General features: G+C 51.0%; 3 protein-coding genes, 1 long non-coding RNA gene and 3 other non-coding genes across 7 annotated transcripts in view; 4 read left to right on the forward strand and 3 right to left on the reverse strand.

Moving 5' to 3' along the window:
• Nucleotides 1-1,248: 1,248 nt before the first annotated feature.
• LOC119866430 lies at nucleotides 1,249-2,446 on the forward strand. The gene is made up of 2 exons (XR_005379807.1): nucleotides 1,249-1,379; nucleotides 2,220-2,446. It is a non-coding gene; the product is annotated as an uncharacterized LOC119866430 (long non-coding RNA).
• MIR200C (microRNA mir-200c) lies at nucleotides 1,715-1,777 on the forward strand. Its single transcript, NR_049297.1, has one exon. It is a non-coding gene; the product is annotated as a microRNA mir-200c (primary transcript).
• Nucleotides 2,121-2,206, forward strand: MIR141 (microRNA mir-141). Its single transcript, NR_049466.1, has one exon. It is a non-coding gene; the product is annotated as a microRNA mir-141 (primary transcript).
• A 987-nt stretch (nucleotides 2,447-3,433) lies between the features above and the next one.
• Nucleotides 3,434-8,110, reverse strand: PHB2 (prohibitin 2). Its single transcript, XM_038576655.1, has 10 exons — nucleotides 7,813-8,110; nucleotides 7,568-7,652; nucleotides 7,181-7,260; nucleotides 6,145-6,329; nucleotides 5,577-5,706; nucleotides 5,375-5,478; nucleotides 4,883-4,960; nucleotides 4,444-4,520; nucleotides 3,965-3,970; nucleotides 3,434-3,792 (listed from the first exon to the last, which is right to left on the reverse strand). Exons 1-10 carry the CDS (start codon nucleotides 7,937-7,939, stop codon nucleotides 3,765-3,767), a joined length of 900 nt encoding a protein of 299 aa, XP_038432583.1. The 5' UTR covers nucleotides 7,940-8,110; the 3' UTR covers nucleotides 3,434-3,764.
• LOC119866455 lies at nucleotides 5,042-5,306 on the reverse strand. Its single transcript, XR_005380212.1, has one exon. It is a non-coding gene; the product is annotated as a small nucleolar RNA U89 (small nucleolar RNA).
• Nucleotides 8,111-8,297: 187 nt separating the features above from the next.
• On the forward strand, nucleotides 8,298-14,783 carry EMG1 (EMG1 N1-specific pseudouridine methyltransferase). The gene is made up of 6 exons (XM_038576656.1): nucleotides 8,298-8,496; nucleotides 13,132-13,233; nucleotides 13,330-13,471; nucleotides 13,882-13,940; nucleotides 14,033-14,182; nucleotides 14,508-14,783. The coding sequence occupies exons 1-6, from the start codon at nucleotides 8,329-8,331 to the stop codon at nucleotides 14,619-14,621; spliced, it is 735 nt and encodes a 244-aa protein (XP_038432584.1). The 5' UTR covers nucleotides 8,298-8,328; the 3' UTR covers nucleotides 14,622-14,783.
• Nucleotides 14,784-15,017: 234 nt separating this feature from the next.
• The window catches only part of LPCAT3 (lysophosphatidylcholine acyltransferase 3), a 40,520-nt gene continuing 35,800 nt past the window's right edge, over nucleotides 15,018-19,737 (reverse strand). The window contains exons 6-13 of the mRNA XM_038576654.1: nucleotides 19,111-19,289; nucleotides 18,199-18,307; nucleotides 17,371-17,457; nucleotides 17,104-17,270; nucleotides 16,140-16,287; nucleotides 15,903-16,061; nucleotides 15,662-15,790; nucleotides 15,018-15,426 (exon numbers count right to left, since the gene is read on the reverse strand). Coding sequence (XP_038432582.1) covers nucleotides 15,674-15,790; nucleotides 15,903-16,061; nucleotides 16,140-16,287; nucleotides 17,104-17,270; nucleotides 17,371-17,457; nucleotides 18,199-18,307; nucleotides 19,111-19,289 — 966 coding nt within the window. The 3' untranslated portion in view covers nucleotides 15,018-15,426; nucleotides 15,662-15,673. The remainder of the gene's footprint in view (nucleotides 15,427-15,661; nucleotides 15,791-15,902; nucleotides 16,062-16,139; nucleotides 16,288-17,103; nucleotides 17,271-17,370; nucleotides 17,458-18,198; nucleotides 18,308-19,110; nucleotides 19,290-19,737) is intronic.

A 19,737-nucleotide genomic window follows, 5' to 3' on the forward strand; every position in this document is an offset into this window, starting at 1 on the left:
TTTTTGTTCCCTCTTCCTTGCCCTGTGTCCAGGGTGAACTGCTAGAGACTCCTTCCTTGTGTTAGGGCTTTACCTTGATTAAAGGTCCGGGTCCTGGCGACGGAAGCCTGTGAAGTTCTGCCTGGGAAGGACTGGCTCCCTGCTGCAGGCCAGGCCAAGGAGGGCACTGACCCTGACTATTGTACAGCAGGTGCTTTATGGTTGGGTGTCCACTGTGTCACAGGCCCTGGAGCAGTGCTGGGGCACGGCGTGAACAAGACAGTTCCTGTCGTGGGGAGCTAGGAGGCAGAAACAGGCCACAAACAGCAAATACGTACAGATAGGTGTTAAGGATGCAAACAAAGGAGTCAGGGGGCGCGGGGTGGGGAGAGGAGACAGAGAGAGAGAGAGATGGCTCGAGAGAGGAGAGCTTGGATTGGGCCACACTATAGCTCCTGGGGCCATCGCCCTCCGGGGGTGAGTGGGTGGGGCATCGCCTGTGGGCCTCAAGGTTCCTCTCCCCGCAATGCCTAGGGCTGCACAAAAGAAAGGCAGGTCCCACCCCTCTAGCCTCCCTAGGGCTAACTGCCCATGGGCTGGGACCTAGACCCAGCTCACTGAGGTGGGTCCAGGAGCGGCTCTGCCCTCCTGGGACGGGACGGGGTGGGGGTCACTTCTCCCCATGGGGCCAGTGCAAGGGCTGCAGGGGAGCTGCTCAGTACTTTAATGGTCAGAGTCAGTGCTGGTGTTTCTGGCCAGCTCTGGCCTCCCGGAGGGGTGGGCTCCCCAACACGAGGGCTGAGGACAGGGAGGCAGCCCCCTCTGGGACCTGCCTGCCCTACAACAGGCAGAGCTGCCCAGCACAAGCTTGGGGGGACCCCAACCCGTGCCGAGCCGACCCCTCACTGACCTCAGGGCTCTCTGGTCATGGGCAGGGTAGGAGACCTCAGAGAAAGGGACTAGCAGGGCAGGAGTAGCTGTGGGGAGAGACCAAGGAGGAAGGCACAGGAGCCCAAGACCAGTCCCTCTCTTTTCCCAAAGGAGATCAGGCTCCCGAGTATAGGCCCAGGTGGCAGAGGAGGCTGATCGGAGAGAAGAGACCTGTGGGAAAGGGTAGGAAGGCCTAGTGAGGCGGCCAGGCCTCAGAGGAGGTGCCTACGGCGGCCCGGGAGGGAAGGGGTTAAGGCAGTGGGGGGGCAGCCTATGGCAGGAGGACACACCTGTGCGCAGGGGCGGCGGGCGGGGCCCAGGTGAGGAGCCTGCGCTGCCAGGCAGGCGGAGGAGGAAGGAGGAAGAGTGGAGGCCCAGGCAGGCGGGCTCTAGGCCTTTGGATCCTGGGCCTCGACTCCCCTTCCTCTCCTCGGCACTCACTCCTTGGGGGGCAGGCGGCCCAGTGACAGGTAAAGGCCTCTGGGAGCTGGTTTCTGGGGCTGAGCTGGGGACCTCGGAGTGGGGCTCAGGGCTGATGGATGTGTGGGGGCCAGGCAGGCCCTGCGGGCGGCGGGGAAGGGGCTCCAAGGCGGAGAGCGGTGGGCAGGGGGCTGCGGAAGACCTGCCCGGGGCGCAGTGGATCCTCAGCTCAGGGTGGGGCTGGCGCGGGCTCCAGGGCTCACCCGGAAGTGTCCCCAGGGACTGGGTGGTGGGGGGATGGGAACCAGGGTTCCGCAGCCTCTCCACAAGGAGCCCGGGCGGAGGACTGCCTGACCTGGACGTGGGCAGGCTGGGTGGGGGCCCCCGTCTTACCCAGCAGTGTTTGGGTGCTGGTTGGGAGTCTCTAATACTGCCGGGTAATGATGGAGGCCCCTGCCCCTGTGTCAGCGACATCTATCGCCTTGGGGCCCCGGGCCCCACTGCTGGCTGTGATCCCCTCTCCCGAACCTCCCCCCACACCGTGGACGCCTCTTCATCTTGAGTGAAGGGTGCTGCCAAAGAGGTGGCTCTCGGTTGGCTGGCTGCCCACTGAAGGGACACAATGGCCCCGAGCCCCTCCCCCAACCCGGTGTGATTTGTCACCTGGTGGATCCAGAACCCACAGCCGACCTTGAGCTTGGGATTGGCTACATCCTCTCAAGAGGCCTCACCTGGCCTGCGGCCAGGGTCCCTGTAGCAACTGGTCAGCTCTGGCCTGGAGCTGCACGTCCGCCGGCTCTGGGTCCATCTTCCAGTACAGTGTTGGATGGTCTAGTCACGAAGCTCCTAACACTGTCTGGTAAAGATGGCCCCCGGGCCGGTTCCCTCAGCAGTGACCTTCAGGGCGCCCTGAAGACCATGGAGGCCTCCTGATGAATCACCTCTGACCTTTAGCCCCTGGATGGGGGTATAAATCACTAGAAAAGGGGAACAATGGGGAGGAGACAAAATGGCTGCCCCCGGAGCCGCAGCAGGATTTGGAAACACACTTGTTCGCCAGGTACTTCCATTCTCTTCCCGCCTCGGGAAGGTGAAAGAAATAAAGTGTGGATCGGAACTGGTGGTGGATTGATTCAGGTCACTTGACGCGTCTTTTGTCTAATTGCTGACTTCATCTCAGGCTCCCAGCCCCTGAGTGGGGCTTCCAGATCTGCTTCCTCTCCGACTCTTTTATGATACTTACCTGCAGAGCAGGGGAACATTAATCTACTTTTCTTCGACGATCTGAGGCATGGAAGATGAATCCAGTCCCTGACCCTCTAGGGCTCATCTCCTCTCCCTACCCTGTACCTCTGTAATTCCTATACTTTTGCCCCCAGGGCTAATGGTTCCAAATGTTCCTTGTCTCCCCATAAAGACAAGGGATGGGACATGGGGGCTGTGGCAATTCATTTCTCTGGTGCTTGAGATGCTGAGGGCTGCCTTGGGAAGGATATGAGGCAGCTGTGTAGGGACTGAAAGGGTACCTGCTGTGGGGGGTGCAGAGCTGCGGGCGTGAAGAGCTACCTCTGTAGGTAAAACCCTGTCCCACAAACGGCTTCTCACACGCGGTGACTGAGATTGAGCGTGGGTAGCTCACAGCAAGGAACATGATCCACTGGGCTTTTGAACACAAAGTCCCTCGACAGGCACAACTGGTTTCCCCCACAGCTACATGGAACCTTGTTACCAAGGAAGCAGCTCATGTTGGGGTCATCAGATTTTTTTGGTCTAGCTCAGCAAAGCCACAGCTGCTCCAACCTTAAAAAGGAAACGTTGGTGAATAAATGTTGGTGATGTACAAGTGGAGGGTGGAGTGAAAAGTGCAGCTGGGCCGCACGGAAGACCTGTTGCTTCCAGCGAAAGTCCTGTTTTGGATTTTATTCCACTGGGCCTCGAGGGTGAGCCGCAGTCCCGCAGGCCCGGGCCCTTAACTCCTGAACTGCCCGGGTCGGAATCTCTACGCCCCCTGCTGGCAGACACGGACCCAGCAGGGCGTGATGTGAACCTGCGCAACCTGCGCATGCGTGCCTCCCCTCACCCAGATGAGACACTTGTCGCAGACTTCCGTTTAAGTAATAAAAATTTATTGAGAATTCCTGGGATGGTGGTTATTGCCTCCCGACCTGGAGGGAGGAACCAACACTGTAGGAAATCACTCAGAAATCACACTGTCCCCAACACCTCTGGCCAACACAGGGAGGAGCAAAATCATTCCCCAGGGGGGAAACGGGTCAGGCTTTGTTCATCCAAGGGCTGGGAGGAAAGATGCAGGAAGGGGCCATCACATGATACTGGGGGTGGGACAGGGGTGTATGCTGGACCTCAAGCTGGCTCCTCAAACACCAGGGAAGAAACATCAACTTCTCTGGGAGTCGGATTCCTGGTCACGAGGCTCACTTCTTACTCTTGATGAGGCTGTCACTGTGCAAATGGGAAAGACACACATTAAAAGAACTAACCTGAGAGGCAGAACCCCGCAGGCAGAGTGAGGGGACAACCCCTGTGATGAGGTCAGAATGGGGATGCAGGGAGTGGGGGGGAAAGAGGCAGGGACTGCAGACCCCAAAGGAACAAGGGTGCGCCAACAACTCACCTGCCCCTGTGGATACCAGATCAACAGGCAAATGGGAAACACAGGAAGAGAAGAGAAATGCATGAGTGATTAGACAGTTTCAGGTCCCACCCACTCTAAACCCTCCTTGGACAAATGGTTGAAGCCAGGAGTCTCACTCCAAGGAGGAGGAGGCTGGTTCCCTTGGCCACTGCGACTTCTCACATCTCCTTTCTAGCATCCTTCCATGCCCTCGAGCAGCAATTTTAGGGCCTCCCAGTACGCAATATTATCTTTTACTACTTTTTGGTTAGGATGAAACCTCACAAATCCAGTGCTTTTTATATGAATAATCCTATTTGAGCTCGTAAAACCAATCTTAGAGAAAAATCAAGTTAGAGATGGTCAACCACCCACTTTTCTAACTTTGTTTCAGAAAAATGGTGTCTTTCAGCAACCAGAAATGGCACCTTTTCAGGTCCCGTGCTCTGACACTCCACTGTGTAGGTCATGTGTCTTACCGGGTAAAACTTTCATCCTGTAGGTTCAAGACGAGGTTGTCAGCAGTGAGATAGATACGGTTCTGTGATGTAGCGATCTAGAGGCAGGAAATAAAAAACAGATGCTAGTATTCACACCTGGACGCCTACCTTGCAATTCAATAACCACTGATGGAATACACGTGGGTTAGCAACAGGGCTGTGGCAATCAGTGAAGAAGGCATGGTGTCTGCCCTCAGACAAAGATCCAGAGCAGCGAGCAACTATGATGTATTAGCACCGAACAGAAGCATAAAAAGGCCAAGGAGCCCACAGAAATAATGTTTAATGGAGGAAGTGTGCTGGAAAAGCCCTGTTTGAGTAGAAACCCCAACAAGGAATTTAATCTTCTCATTTCAACGTGCTTTCACTTAAAACAATTCCAGACTCATGGCTGCCTTGCGGGGAACGTTGGGCTCACCGTCTTAGAGATGTTCTGGGCTGCCCGGATCTTGCGCAGTTTGATATAGCCAGGGTTCTTGCTCAGGGCTTCTCCAAGGTGAGCAGGTTGGGTTAAGGGTTCACACAAGGCCTGGCCGCAACCCTTGGCTGTGCTTACTACTCTAGCCCCTCTCTGGGCTGTCAGATCTAAGGTTGCGCTCAGATAGCTCGTGCCCAGTCCCATATTGGTCCCCACCTGTAGGCCCCCATGCAGGCGGCTGCCAGGAACTGGAGGCAGCAGCAGAAGTGGAGACAAGGCCGGCATTGCTATGGATCTGCCTTATAGTGAGGAGCCAGGCCTCGGGCACCCCACTAAGATTTCAGATCCCATTCAAAACCCCCAACCCCAGGGAGCCAAGGGCCAGAAAGCACAGAGTCGCATTCGCCTTAGTGTCATCAGCCGGCCCAGGAGGGAGAAGGGGGAAGCCAGTGCTCCAGGGGCTGGGCAGAGAGTTCTCCAGCGGAAGGATATCATTCTGGCGGCCTCAGCCTCACCCTCGGCCTGCACAATCTTCTGCCGTTGCTCCTGCTTTGCTTTTTCTACCAAAAACTGGGCTCGCTGGGCCTCCTGCTGGGCTGTGGTGGGGAGAGTCAGAAAGTCACAGATGTGAGGTGTCTGGGACCCCACCTCTCATGTTCTCAGAAACCCTGGCCGCATCCCTCTCGGAACTCACCCACTTGTTTGGCTTCCACAGCAGCTGTGTATTCTCGGCTAAAGCTCAGCTCTGTGATGGCCACGTCATCCAGGATGAGGCTGAAGTCTTTGGCCCTCTCCGTCAGCTCCCGTCGGATCAACAAGGATACCTGGGGGTCAGGGAGGGGTGGACTGAAGGGACTGGAGAACTGGAAGGGAGGAGTATTGCTGTGATCATCTGAATACCAGATCTCCTGAAAATGGCAGATACAACTAACCCTTTCTTGGTTCCTCAACTAGAACATGATTTGGAAAGGACTTGGTCCAATCTTTCCAGCACGTCACAGTGATGCCTAACCTTCTGCTCTCCCCTGTATGTGTGTACCTCTAGACCTTGCTAGTGTTTTCTCCCATGCTTCCTAAGGCTGAACGCCCTTGAATACTGGTCCTGACTCTCCTTGTTTCCCCACAGTGGCTGTTAGTCCAGTTTTAAGGTGAAAAGGAAACCAGAGTCATGAGCCTTTCCTAACAAGCTGTCCTTCCTAATACCCACTGCTCCAGGCCGAGACGGGAAGGTGTGAAGCTATGTAGACGATGACAGGTCAGACCTGGGCCCTCTGGGTGATCAGCTGCGAGGCATTGAACTTGGCCACCACGCTTTTCAGCACCTCGTTGACAATGGACGGCAGCACTCGCTCCTCGTAGTCCAGCCCTAGGCGCTGATACATACTGGGAAGCTCCATAGCATTGGGTCGAGATAGCACTCGCAGGGAGATGTTCACCATCTGCAGGTCTGAGAGATCAGCAGGGGCTGGTCAGGGCACTGGGGGCCTCATCTGGCCTTTTAGCCAAGCACCTTGCCCCAAGCATTTTCTCCTCCACATGCCTCTCTCTACACCCAGTGCGGTGCTGTGAAGGGTGACAGGCCAGATGTTCCTCTCCCACTGTAAAGTCTTGCCTATCCACCAGCTCTCCACCAGTAAAGCTGACCTCTCATTTTGCTTCTGCACTGTGTTCAACTTCTACCATAGATTTGTCAAGCTTCATCATAATCATTTGCCTTTTTTACCAGACTGTATGGACTTGAGAACAAAGATTGTGTTTTATGAATCTTTTATTCCCAGGGCCTAGGATTCAGGGAATGCTAAGCCATCACACTAAAAACAGTACTAAGCAGTACATTACAGGTGAATTACTTGAATTACTGTGTAAGAGAAAGGAGTCCAGAGCATCTCAAAGACACAGCTTCTATGTATGGTCTAGAAGGGAACACGTGCACCAGAGAAAAGTGGGGCCAAGTTTCCCCAAGACAGGGGAAGCTAGTGGACAGAATCAGTCAAGCAGTTAAAACAAGGCTTCACAATAAGGCCTTGATCTACGCAGTGAATAAGACAAAGGACAATCTGCTCTTGCTGAATTTACATTAGCAGGAAGATTCACTTGATAGATATGGATGAACACAGTGTGTCCAGAATGTACTGCTTTAACCTCAGAGGCAGGTACTTTTGATCACAGCTCTTTTGCAAATGTAGAAACCAAGGCCCAAGAGATGTGACCTCTCCTCTTCCCCTAGGATCTCCTGCCAGGCTCCCCTGCTTACTTCATGTGGCCACCTGCCAGGGACTTCCAAGTGCCCAGACCTACCTTTGGAGCCTGTGGGGGAGGAAATTTTTCGCGGTCTGGCCCGAATGTCATAGATGATGGGGTACTGGAACCAGGGGATCCTGCAGGGGAGGGTGCAGGGACAGGTATTAGGAGCCCGCAGTCTCACGAGGTTGCCGGTTTTTCCTCACCACGTGTTTGCTGGCCTGCTCCACCTCTCAATGACCAAGGGCAAGGAGAAATTCTCTTCTCCCTCTGGAGAACACTTTTTGTGCTGCAGGAGTTTTGGGCAGCACCTACTGTCCAGGACACGGGGTGGGGAAGTAAGAGGGCAGCGCTGAATCAAGCCTTTGAAGTCCTCCCGCAGCCACTGGTGGGTTGGCTTTCAAGGGTGAAGGGTCAGGGTCAGTCCGCTCTGCCCGCCATTACCTGAAGTGAAGGCCCTCGGCCAGTATGGTGTCCTGCTGCACGCCACCGATCCGATTAAAGAAAATGGCTCTGTGCCCGCCTTCCACTGTGGGGAGAGGGGTGGGGGTCAGGCCCAAACTTGCGGAGTATGTACTCGCCTCCGGTGGCGCAGGGAGAGGGGCTGGGTCTGCGCGGGGCCCCGGCGGGACCGGGCAGGGGGTCTGCGGGGAGCCGCAGGGTCCGGAGAGCGGGCAGAGGTTGCTCACCGGTGAACACCGACTCGCGGACGCCGTACGCCACCGCGCCGGCCCCCAGCAGCAGCTTCAGCGCCGTGCCCATGCCCCGCGGCCCGGAGGGCAGCCGTCCCGCTAAGTCCTTCAGGTTCTGGGCCATGTCGGATCCTGAGGCCGGCGGCACCAGACGTCAGAAGCGGGCGCCGGCCCACCCCGACCCCACTCCAGTTTAGAGATCGCACCCTTCCCACGAGGGTCCGGGGCCCGCGGAGCTCGCGGGAGAAAGGGCACCGGAAGTGCGCTCCCTTCTAAACCCTCCCCAGCGTCCACGGCGGGCCCGAACCTCGCGCACAGGAATTACGCACTCGGGAGTTCCCGCCCCTTTCTGGAACTCTGCCCTTCCAGAGAGGCTTCAGTAGCGCCAGACTGCTAGCAGCTGACATTGCCAGGTGCCCACTTTCAAAATGGCAGCCGGAAGGAAATTTGAGAGTAGGGCTAGCGCGAGGTTTAATCTAAGGCGCTTCGCACAATTTCCGGTCTGGTTGCAAGATGGCTGCGCCCAGTGGCGGATTCCAACCTCGTGAGCGGCGTGGTGGGGAGCCAGAAGAGGGCTGGGATGCTGTGGTTCCCAAGCGGCCCCGACTTGGGGCGGGAAACAAGATCGGAGGGCGAAGGCTCATTGTGGTGCTGGAAGGGGCCAGTCTGGAGACGGTCAAGGTAGCTTGGGACGAGGAAGTGGAGAAATACTAGATGGATAGGATGGGACCCCGAGAGATGAGACGATGGAGAGGCAGAGAGGGGAAACGATCTTTTGGAGGAAAAGTGGCCTAGTAGGCTCTTGATTTAACATCCTAGGTTGGCGTCACTCGTTTTTTTCTGCTCTTTTCATTTTTAAGATTTTAATTTATTCGAGAGAGAGAGAGAGAGAAGCAGAGAGGCAGAGATACAGGCAGAGGAAGAAGCAATTTCCTCGCAGGGAGCCCCATGCGGGACTCGATCCGCGGACCCGGGACTACGCCCTGAGCGGAAGGCAGACATCCAACCGCTGTGCCACCCAGGAGTCCCTTCTGTCCTTGAATCCCACTGCAGCTGTCACGTCCTGACCACCAATTGATTTACTGGGATTCTGCGATAGAGAGGCATCTGAGGGGAGGGGAGGCATGTCCATGGCGTTATCCCATAGTCTAAACCAAGATTTTGAGCAAAGGAGAAAGGTAGTTACTGTAGCTCAGCCTCATTATCCGTCAGGACTTTGTGTTTTAATTCGTTAACCTGCGTTTGTTGTCGGCTTCCTTTATGTTACTATCCACTTCGAAACACTGGATCAGATTATCCTTTGATACTTTTACAAGTTATTTTTAAACATCATTCGGCTGTTTTCCCGAATAAATCCAGCAAATTCCTATCTTAAAACTGCGATGTTCACAGTCTCTCTCTCTCTAGTAGACCTAGAAGAAATAGCCCTAGTTTATAAGTCATACTTGGGTTTTATCTTGGCTTTTATACTTATTTTATTTTTTTTAAATTTTTAAAGTTTATTTATGATAGTCACACACAGAGAGAGACAGAGGCAGAGACACAAGCAGAGGGAGAAGCAGGCTCCATGTACCGGGAGCCCGACGTGGGATTCGATCCCGGGTCTCCAGGATCGCGCCCTGGGCCAAAGGCAGGCGCCAAACCGCTGCGCCACCCAGGGATCCCTATACTTATTTTAAATGATCTTGATTGAGAAAACAAGTTTGCAGTTTGTATAGTGGGGGTTAATACTTTGAAAGTGCTTTGAAATTATTTTGATAGTAATATAGTGTGATTCTTTTCCATTTCAGCTTCCTCAACCAGTTACTCTATTAAGCTATTAAAAAGGGACTAGAAAGCCCCTTTTCATTTTTTTTAAAAAGTAATTTATATTTCTAACTTAATTATAGGATCTGATAGTCATCCTTCACTTAATCACTTGCTGTCTTTCCAGTCTGTTAATTCTGAATGTCAGGTAACCACTTTGCTTCTTCATATAGTCCATGGGGATTATAGTACCTATCATACTGGGTTGTTGAGGGGATGAAAGGAGGTGATCAGTAAAGGGTTCAGAATAACATCTGTCACTTGGAATGATTACTGTTGATTATAGGTTCCTTATTTTTTTTTTTTATTTTTTTTTTTTTAATTTATTTATGATAGTCACAGAGAGAGAGAGAGAGAGGCAGAGGCATAGGCAGAGGGAGAAGCAGGCTCCATGCACCGGGAGCCTGACGTGGGATTCGATCCTGGATCTCCAGGATCGCGCCCTGGGCCAAAGGCAGGCGCCAAACCGCTGCACCACCCAGGGATCCCGATTATAGGTTCCTTATTAAATTGAAATGGGGGCACCTGGGTGGCTTAGGTCATGATCTCAGGGTTGTGAGACCAAGCCCCATATCTGGCTCCACACCGAGCGTGGAGCCTGTTTAAGATTCTCTCTCCCTCTGCCCCAAACCCTTCCACACCCCACTCATACAGTCTATAAAAAAAAAAATTGAAAACGTCATGGTCGGGCAGCCCCAGTGGCCCAGCGGTTTAGCGTCGCCTTCAGCCCTGGGGTGTGATCCTGGAGACCTGGGATCGAGTCCCATGTCAGGCTCCCTGCATGGAGCCTGCTTCTCCCTCTGCCTGTGTCTCTGCCTCTCTCTCTCTCTCTCTGTCTGTCATGAATAAATAAAATCTTAAAAAAAAAAAGAAAAAGAAAACGTCATGGCCAAATTAAAATTCTTAGAGCATGGTGGAAGGATTTAGGTCACATTGTCATTAATGGTACTCCAGGGATGACTGAATTCATAGCTGGCGGCAGTCTATACTGTTTTCTCTTACCTGCCTTTGCTGGCGTCTCTTGTTCTGCTAGCCTCACAGAGCCTTCTCTCTCCCATTTATTCCTTATATTCCAGCCTCATTGGCTTTTGTTCAGCTCTTTTGGAAGCACTATGTTCTCTGATATCTTAAGACCATTACACATAGTGTTCTCTGAGTCTCCTTTACTCCTCTCTTTGATTCATTAATTCCTACTTAATGTTCATTCATTTAATAATTACTGAATCTGTTATTGCTCTTCATTCTTTAATTAATTAGTTTAAATATCTCCTCATAGAAGTGACTCTCTTCCTGGTGTAAACCAGGCCTTCCTGTTCATCCTTTAATGAACCATCTACTTTTCTTTCAAAATGTTTATCACAATTTGGTTGTAGTTTCAGGTGCTTGTTTACCATTTGTCGCTCCACTAGAAGGCTCCATGAAGGCAGAGAATAAAGTTTTATAAGTTCTTATATCTCCAATACCTGTTACAGAAAATGAATACACATAGTATTCATTCTCTGATTAGTTAATAGTTTTCAAGCTTATTAACACAAACCACAATGAAAAAATTATGTCATGAGCAAGTACACACATGCAACAATAAGATACCAAAAATTTCATAAATCACTAACTACCATTACTACATGTAAAGTATTCAGTTTTCTACTCTATTTCGTTAAAAGAACAAAAGCCCTAGTTATAACTTACTAATGAATAGAAACTAGATGTTCTATTCAAGAGATTCTTTTTCTTTGATAGTAGTCTCATGGAGGTGGTTCTTGGTCCTTTGTTTTTTCCCTGTGCTTACTCTCTGACATGCTTGTCATTTCACTTAGTTTCAAAATCTACATGCCTCTGCCCCCAAACTTTGTGGAGTTCTAGATCTCAAGCTGTTGCCAGACATGCAAATGTTCTGATTCATAGAAACATAGCCTTTCAAACCTTGTATTAATATTTAATGGTATGTTTTTAAGACTTTTTACTGATCATTTTAATGCTCCTTATGAGTCCAGATTGCAATTTGCAATTATTTCTTTTTTTTTTTTAATTTTTTTTAATTTTTATTTATTTATGATAGTCACAGAGAGAGAGAGACAGGCGCAGAGACACAGGCAGAGGGAGAAGCAGGCTCCATGCACCGGGAGCCTGACGTGGGATTCGATCCCGGGTCTCCAGGATCGCGCCCTGGGCCAAAGGCAGGCGCCAAACCGCTGCACCACCCAGGGATCCCTGCAATTATTTCTTTTAGCTGCTGTAGATGTATTGGGCCAGATCTTTAGTATCGCACTTCTGGCTAGTGTGTTTTCTTTTCTTTACTTTTTTTTTTTTTTTTAAGTTTTTATTTATGAGAGAGAGAGAGAGGCAGACACAGGCAGAGGGAGAAGCAGGCTCCATGCAGGGAGCCCCACGTGGGACTCGATCCGGTGTCTCCAGAATCACGCCCTGGGCTGAAGGTGGCGCTAAACTGCTGAGCCACCCGGGCTGCCCTATCTAGTGTCTTTTCAAGTACAGAGTTGCCAGGATAATATTCCTCACTCAATTCATGTCCCTGTTACTCTAGGATTATTTCTGGCTTTATGCTTGATACTTGAGGAACTTGCAGTTTACAAGGCAGTTTGCATCTATCAAGAACCACCTGGGTTTGGGTTGCTTCTAATCTTGGCTATTGTAAATTAACGCTGTAATTAAAATACAGGGTTGCATAGGTCTTTTTAAATTAATATTTTTTTCTTTGGGTAAATACTGGTAGTGGAACTCCTGGGTTGTATGGTATTTATATTTTTAAGTGTTTGAGGAACTTCCATTGTTTTCCACAGTGGTTTGGTAAATTGGTTGTCCACCAACTTACATTCCCACCAACAGTGCACCACTTTTCTCCACATCTTCATCAGCATTTAGTTTTTGTCTTTGATACTAGCCATTCTGGCTGGTGAGTCATATCTCATTGTGGTTCTGATTTGCATTTCCCTGATTAGTGACGTTGAGCATCTTTTCTTGTGTCTGTTGGCCATCTATCTGTGGGTTTTTCTCAGAAAAATGTCCATTCAGGTCCTCTGCCTATTTTTTAAGCAGACTGTTTGTTTTTTGGGTGCTGAGTTATGCATGTGTTTTGGATATTAAGCCCTTATTGGATGTCATTTGCATATCTTTATATATTTTGGATATGTCATTTGCAAATACTTGCTCCCATTCATGAGGTTGCCTTTTTGTTTTTTGGTTTCCTTTGCCTTGCAGGAGTTTAGATCATGTGAAATCTATAAACAGGCTGTGTCCTCCTTTCCTTTTCTAAGATCAGTTATGGTGGAAAGGGAGAAAGGGTCAGCGGCCACACAGTAACTCCCTGAAGGGCTTGATGGGTCCCACCCCCCCCAGTTCCTAATGAGAAGATCTAGAGAAGACTTGAGAATTTGACTAACAAGTTTCCAGATGATGATTATGATGATGATGCTGGTCTGGGGACCACACTTTGAGAACCACTAATTGAGATAAAAGGTTATGTTGCTCTCTGTCATGTTCTCTTTTCTTAAGGTAGGGAAAACGTATGAGCTACTAAACTGTGACAAGCACAAGTCTGTGTTGTTGAAGAATGGACGGGACCCTGGGGAAGTGAGACCGGACATAGCTCACCAGGTAACTCCAGGGACAGAACTTACAACCCCCTGAGCCTTTGAGCAGAAGACCAGGCAGCAGTGTGCTGAACTGTGCCATGGTTTCTGCCTCCCTCAGAGTTTACTGATGCTCATGGACAGTCCCCTGAACCGAGCTGGCTTGCTACAGGTCTATATCCACACACAGAAGAATGTGCTGATTGAAGTGAACCCCCAGACTCGAATTCCCAGAACCTTTGACCGTTTCTGTGGCCTCATGGGTGAGATCATTAGGACTAAAGTTCAGAATGAACTTGGTAGTAGCGAAGAAGGGAGGAAGAGGACAAGGGTTAAATGAAACATGAACTTCCTGAGTGGGGGGAGTGGGGAACATGTTTGATACCAGAACAAAGGCTCTTCATTGTCTTTCCAGGGGCGTGGGTAAGACTTGCATGGCTTCCTGGCTGAGTGAAGAAGGGAGAGGGACTCCCTTTGTCATCCACCTAGTCATATGCTCAACAATTTGCTTGCTCGTAACATTTTAGGACCAAGTGTGGATGTAAAGGACACATAGAGCCCACCTGAACTACCTGAACTATGGATTTTCCTGGTTAGATTTCTGGGCAGAAGAAATAGGGTCTCCACCTAGCTCTGAACTCTCTTCTCTCTCCCCCTTGACCTCCCCACCCAGTTCAGCTTTTACACAAGCTGAGTGTTCGAGCAGCTGATGGCCCCCAAAAACTCCTGAAGGTGAGGTATAGGCACCTACTGGTTGGCTGGCGGTAGGGTTCTGAGATCATTTCTGGGGCTGATCTCCCCCCCCTCCCCCCTTCTTTCTTCAGGTAATTAAGAATCCAGTGTCAGATCACTTTCCGGTTGGATGTATGAAGATTGGCACATCTTTTTCCATCCCAGTCGTTAGTGATGTACGAGAATTGGTGCCCAGCAGCGACCCTATTGTTTTTGTGGTGGGGGCTTTTGCCCATGGCCAGGTAAGGTCTGGGTTCAACTCTTGGGTTCTTCATGGAGCAGAGGCTTAGTATACCATACTCAGAACAGCTGGCATTTTGATGACCTTGGGAAATAGAGGGTGAGAACACAGCTGGAAGACAAATGGGGCCTTTACATCCTGCCCCAGGCTGTATCTTTTGAGGGCTGCCGGCATGTATGTGACAGGGAAAGTCAGGACCTTCTTCATCCTCTGTACAAATTTGATGTTCAACAGTTCTGTGACATACTAGCTCAACTGTGTTTTTCTTGTCCCAAAGAACGGCCGAACTTGTCACAGTCAGCAGACACAACTCTTTCTCTCTTTAGGTCAGTGTGGAATATACAGAGAAGATGGTGTCCATCAGCAACTACCCCCTTTCTGCAGCCCTCACCTGCGCAAAACTCACCACAGCCTTTGAAGAAGTCTGGGGGGTCATCTGACAGTAGTGTCTTGTTCTGGGACAGAGATTGGCCATGGCATCCCTCGACCCCGCTTTCAGCTCACTGCTTGGAGGGGACCTTCCTGCACCCAGACTGGGGGGCTCGGGGAGGCGAGGCTGTATATTTGCTGCTGGTTCATCGTATAAATACTGTTCTTATAAACCCGGTTGTTTGCAAGAATTTCTAAAATTAGCAGTATCTAATGGTGTAAACTGGTTGTTGTCCTCAGGCTTCAGGAAAAAAGACGTGAGGTTACAGTGTTTGCAGTTTGGTTCCAGGCTTTGCAGGTAGGCTCTGACTCCAAACTTCTGGGAGATCAAGGAGAGAGCCCTGCTTATTTCAGCTATAGTGAGCCTGGAGGGCTGTGTGTAAGAAAGCATCCAGGAATGCTAGCAGTGAAAAACTGAACAAAGAGAAGTGATTTTATCTGGTACAGTTCCAAGGTAGAAAAAGTGGAGCAGGTGGGGCCTGACACCTTCCCCTCCCCCCCATGGGGGGGGTGGTGGTAGCGGCACATATACAATCATAGTAAATTGGCAGAAGAAAAACACAACAGATTCCTGGCTAGAGGGGGAGAGATAAGGCAACGTGCATGGGGGAGCCCAGAGGGGAGACATGGGCCCTCTACTCCTCCCACGAGAGTCTCCCCTTTGGCCCCAGATGAAGAGTTGGCTGGCAGCAGAGGCACAGCTAGGAGTACCATGTCTTCCCACTCCCTGGCTTCTCTGTTCTCTGTGCTCTGAGGCGAAGGAGTGCTGTGGAAAGGGATACGAGTCATTTCTGCACCAGCCCTGCTCTAGGCCACCTGCAAGAGAAAGATACTTGATTGGCAGGCTGGTCAGAATCACTCCTTCTAGTCCCTGGTCTCCAGCTCTTCCAGCTGTTTCCTGGCAAGCCCAAGTTGAGTAGTCCGTGCCCCATGCTGTGTTTCCTAGAAGCCAGGCCAACTTGAGATTCACTCCAAATGTCCAGTAGTCCCTGCCTCCCACCGCCAATCTATTGCTCTATTCTGTAACTTGGCTACAGGGATGTTTACTTACCAGGGGAATAGATTATCCCATTTTCTTTAACTTTTCTTTCCTTGGCACCATTGCTTTGTGAACATAAGGCAATATAAAGAGTAGGCTCAAGAAGAAGACGTGGCCGAGAAAATAGATGGACTTATACACCTGTGGAGAGATACAGGCCACCGAGGTAGACACGGGGCAGACACCAGCCCTTACGTCCTGAGGTTTCAGCGATTCTTCCCCTACCCATCCTTGCCAACAGGCCCTTGTTTACCTTAAACCATTTGTCCCATGTGAAGAGGCAGAAGGCAGTCATCGAGTAACCCATGAAGAGCCAGTGGATGGTCTGCTGCACCAAGTAGTAGAAAGGTTGCAGGACAGTAATGGAAGCCAGGTTGCTCAGGGTTGGGCTCTCCTGAATTAGGCGGGCAGCCTGGGGAGCAAAGGGAGAGGTCATCAGTGTCCTCCCCCTTCTCATGTTCCCTGTTCACCCACCACCCTTCAGGCCTACCTGTCTTTCCACAATAACAATGAGGAATTCCATCTGGAAGCAGACCAGGTATCCTGAGTGTAGTCCATGCCAGAGGGCCAAGAAGAGCAATGAGAGTCCCTGGGATAGTTCTTTATTTCCAAGGAACTTGAGTCGTTTGAAGAAATAACTAGAGTAAAGAGTTGGGGGGGGGGGGGAGGGGAGATGAGCCTCAGACCAGTCTGCACCGCCACCATCTCGCCTCTAGGTTCCTAGTGCCCTGAGGTGTGCAGTGGTGGCGACTGGCTCCTGCTTGGGGTAAAGGAGGCAGCACCATCGGATTAGTTTTAGAGATGAACATAGGTGAAGTTACCACTCAGTTCAGACACAGAAAACAGACCCCAAGCTTAGCTGGGTGAGCCTGGGCAAGCCACTTCGTCAACAGGTGCCTGAGCACCTGCTGCATACTTGTGCCTACAGGGGTGAGCAGGACAGACCAGCTCTTGTGCCGCTTACACTTGTGTGTTGGGCACAAAGATGTCAACGGCAATGGGGAACATAAAACCAGTGGCAGAAATGAGATTAAAACTCGAGGCACTTCTGGGGTGCCTGGGTGGCTTGGTCGGTTGAGTGTACGACTTGATTTCAGCTCAGGTCATGATCTCAGGGTCATGAGATGGAGCCCTGCATCGGGCTCTGAGCTGGGCATGGAGCCTGCTTCAGATTCTCCTCCCTCTGCCCCTCACCATCTCTCCCTCCCACTCTCTAAAAACCAAAAACAAAACTCAAGGCACTTCCGGGTCTTGCTTGTGTCTTGCAAATATGACAGGAATGGGTTTTGGGGAGATGGGAGTGTGGATAAAACTAAGTACGTGTGTGTGGGTATGTGGATGACTGGAGGTTCTACCCAAAGTGGTAAAAAATGGATGGTACATCTGTGCCCTTAAATCTGGGAAAGCGGCTGAATGAAGGAGCTGGGGCCCAGACCTCCCCTCCAGTGGCTTACCGGGCCACCCAGGCATTGGTGTTGATGTTGAATGAGGCGATGGTGCCTGTGAAGCGGGGGGTTGTTTCAAAGAGCCACACCTTCATGTTGGCACAGGCATCCCACTTTGCCTTTCCGCGTTCATCGAAGTCATTGAAGCCCAGCCCTGTCAAAATGCACACTCCTTCCTAAGGGAAGGAGCCACTCTGTTAGCCTTCTAGCTATTCTCCTCCCCACCATGCTCCACGGCTTGCTGAATGAGGACCCTATTTCGTCTTTTCTACTTACTGTAACCAGCCAACAGGTGACATACTTGTACAGCACAAACTTGCCCCAGAGCAGCATGTACATGCAGCGGAACCAGAAACTGTGGTTCTTCGGAGAAAAAAGAACACACACACGTTAGGGCGACTACCTGGGCAAGGCAAATTTCCCTCAATGCTCTTCCTTTCCAAACGTGCTGCTGACTACTGCACCTGACAGTCTGCTGGGCTGCCCTTCTAACAGGCTACAAGGAACACACAGGGAACCCAGTGAACATCCATTCACCTTTTCCTTTGTAGAGTCCCAGAAACAGAGCTGTCCCTAACTCTTCTAAAGCATCGAGCATTCAGGAGACCAAGTATTGAGGAACTTTTATAAATCCATGGTCAATGTTAATTTAAGAGGCAAACCTACCCAGAGTGCGTAGGGAACTGCTGCAAGCCTTTCAGCTGGGCAGGAGCAAAAGCCAGCACTTCCCCCTCCCTTGGTTTTTGAATTCCCTAGAAGCCCCCAATCTATCAAGAGAAGAAAACAGGCTGGAGAGGACCGGAAGCTACTAGGCTCCAAGGAGTCACTGGCTGTAATAAATCAAGCTAAGAGCTGCTCCTGAGGGAGGTAAGGGGTGCTAAAAGTGCACCTGGCACAGCCCTGTGCCCGCGAAGGTCGTTCAATGCTGGCTGATGAGCATGTCCCGGCCCGGCTGGCATGGACGCCAACTCTCACAGATCTAGAGCAAAACCAACATGCAATTGTAGATGGTATTACCCACTTCTTGGCTATCTACAGGGATCCTGGCCTGTCCATTTCTAGCTCTGATGCAGTCAACCTGCTGCTGTGTTAGTAACCACTCACTTCATAGTCTTCAGTGAGGAGATAGTCTTCTGTGATGTGGGGGCTAAGTAGAGTGTAGCCCACTAGGTAGACGAGGCCCAGGCCCAGGCGCTTGAGAGCAGGTATGGTGCTGGAAAGGAATGAGCAGGGTCACGACAGGCAGAGGCTGGTCCCTCTACCTTCTGACCTTAATTTACGGAGAGGAGTGTTTCAGAGTGGCTACCCGCCTGGAATGGGACAAGTAGCTCTCTGTCCAAAGCCGATACTCAGTGTCAGGGAAGAAGCTTTATGTGGCTGGCTTTGAGGAATGGTGAATGCAAAACCCTGCCATTCACAGGCAAGGGAACAGTGTGCTGGAGTCTGGGGAGCTTCCCCTCGGGGATGCTACAGGTCTCACGGCCTTGTTGGCCTTCCCGGTCCACACTGGGACAGAAAGGCCAATGCAGAGGCCAGGAAGTGACCAATTCTGAATCTGCGCCTTCCTACTCTGAATCCATGCTTCCACACAGGCTAGACAACTTCTCAGGAAAGGGTTTTTTCTGATAACTTCAATTTGCTACTGTGATATACAGATACACATTTTTATATATTAATTTTTTTTTTTTTTAACTGAGAAAATGGGTTTTAAAGGCATGGACATGACTGGGCAAAATACTGTGGCATCAGAGTGAAGTCTTATGTTTGTGCTACAGGGTCAGAATGGGTGGCTGGAAGTAGTCGAGGTTAAAAAAGGCCCACTGCCTGTGATGAGCAGGTACAGAGTGCCCATGACAGCAGATGGCCCAGGGACAACGAGGCACAGACTATGAGCCAGGACTATGCTGAAAGACACGTGGGGGGCCAGCTGGGACTGGCCTTCCGGAAGTCACCTTGAAGTGGCTTTGTATTGGGTGAGACACCTACACAGAGGTCTTGACCAAGAGGGGCATTTACCTGTTTGGTATCTTCCCTGGTATGTCAGTCAGCTGTCCCTGCACCAGCTTCATGTAGTGGTTCATTGAGAACTGGGGCCCTACCAAGAAGGCCCCATAGAAGTAGGAGAAACCAGCAACTTCCAGCAGGGAAGGGACACCCCGTATGGCATATTTCTGTTGCTCAGAGGACAAGGAATTCTATGCCGAGAAGAGAATGAATGGTTCAGGATAGCCTTGCATCTCCCCACAAGAGCCAGTTTGTGTGTTCCCCACCCTTGTGCCCCACTGAACCGGGGTTCTTTAAACAGCTGTCTCTTTGAGGGCACAATAGGGAGAAAAGTCATTTGCTTCACGTTGGAATGAGTATGCGCTGGGCAGTGGCGGGGCGGGGTGGGGGGTGAGGGTAATTTAGCAACAGCTGGCTGCTGCTCTTCCAAATGCCATGCTGGCACTGATCTCTGGACTTTGTGCATGAGCTGGATCTGGGGAAATTAGATTTGTTGATCCTTGCTCAGTGCTATCTGAAACAGAACTCACATAGGCTGGGGATGAGGGAGAGACTCTGCTCCTGGCCTTGGGGTCCAGTCTTTTGGTAGTAGGAACCTTTTTCTCCTTCCCTCTGGCTACATTCCTTAACCTCTCTGTG

Source organism: Canis lupus, chromosome 27 (assembly GCF_011100685.1).
Source record: "Canis lupus familiaris isolate Mischka breed German Shepherd chromosome 27, alternate assembly UU_Cfam_GSD_1.0, whole genome shotgun sequence".
NCBI classification, from domain to species: domain Eukaryota; kingdom Metazoa; phylum Chordata; class Mammalia; order Carnivora; family Canidae; genus Canis; species Canis lupus.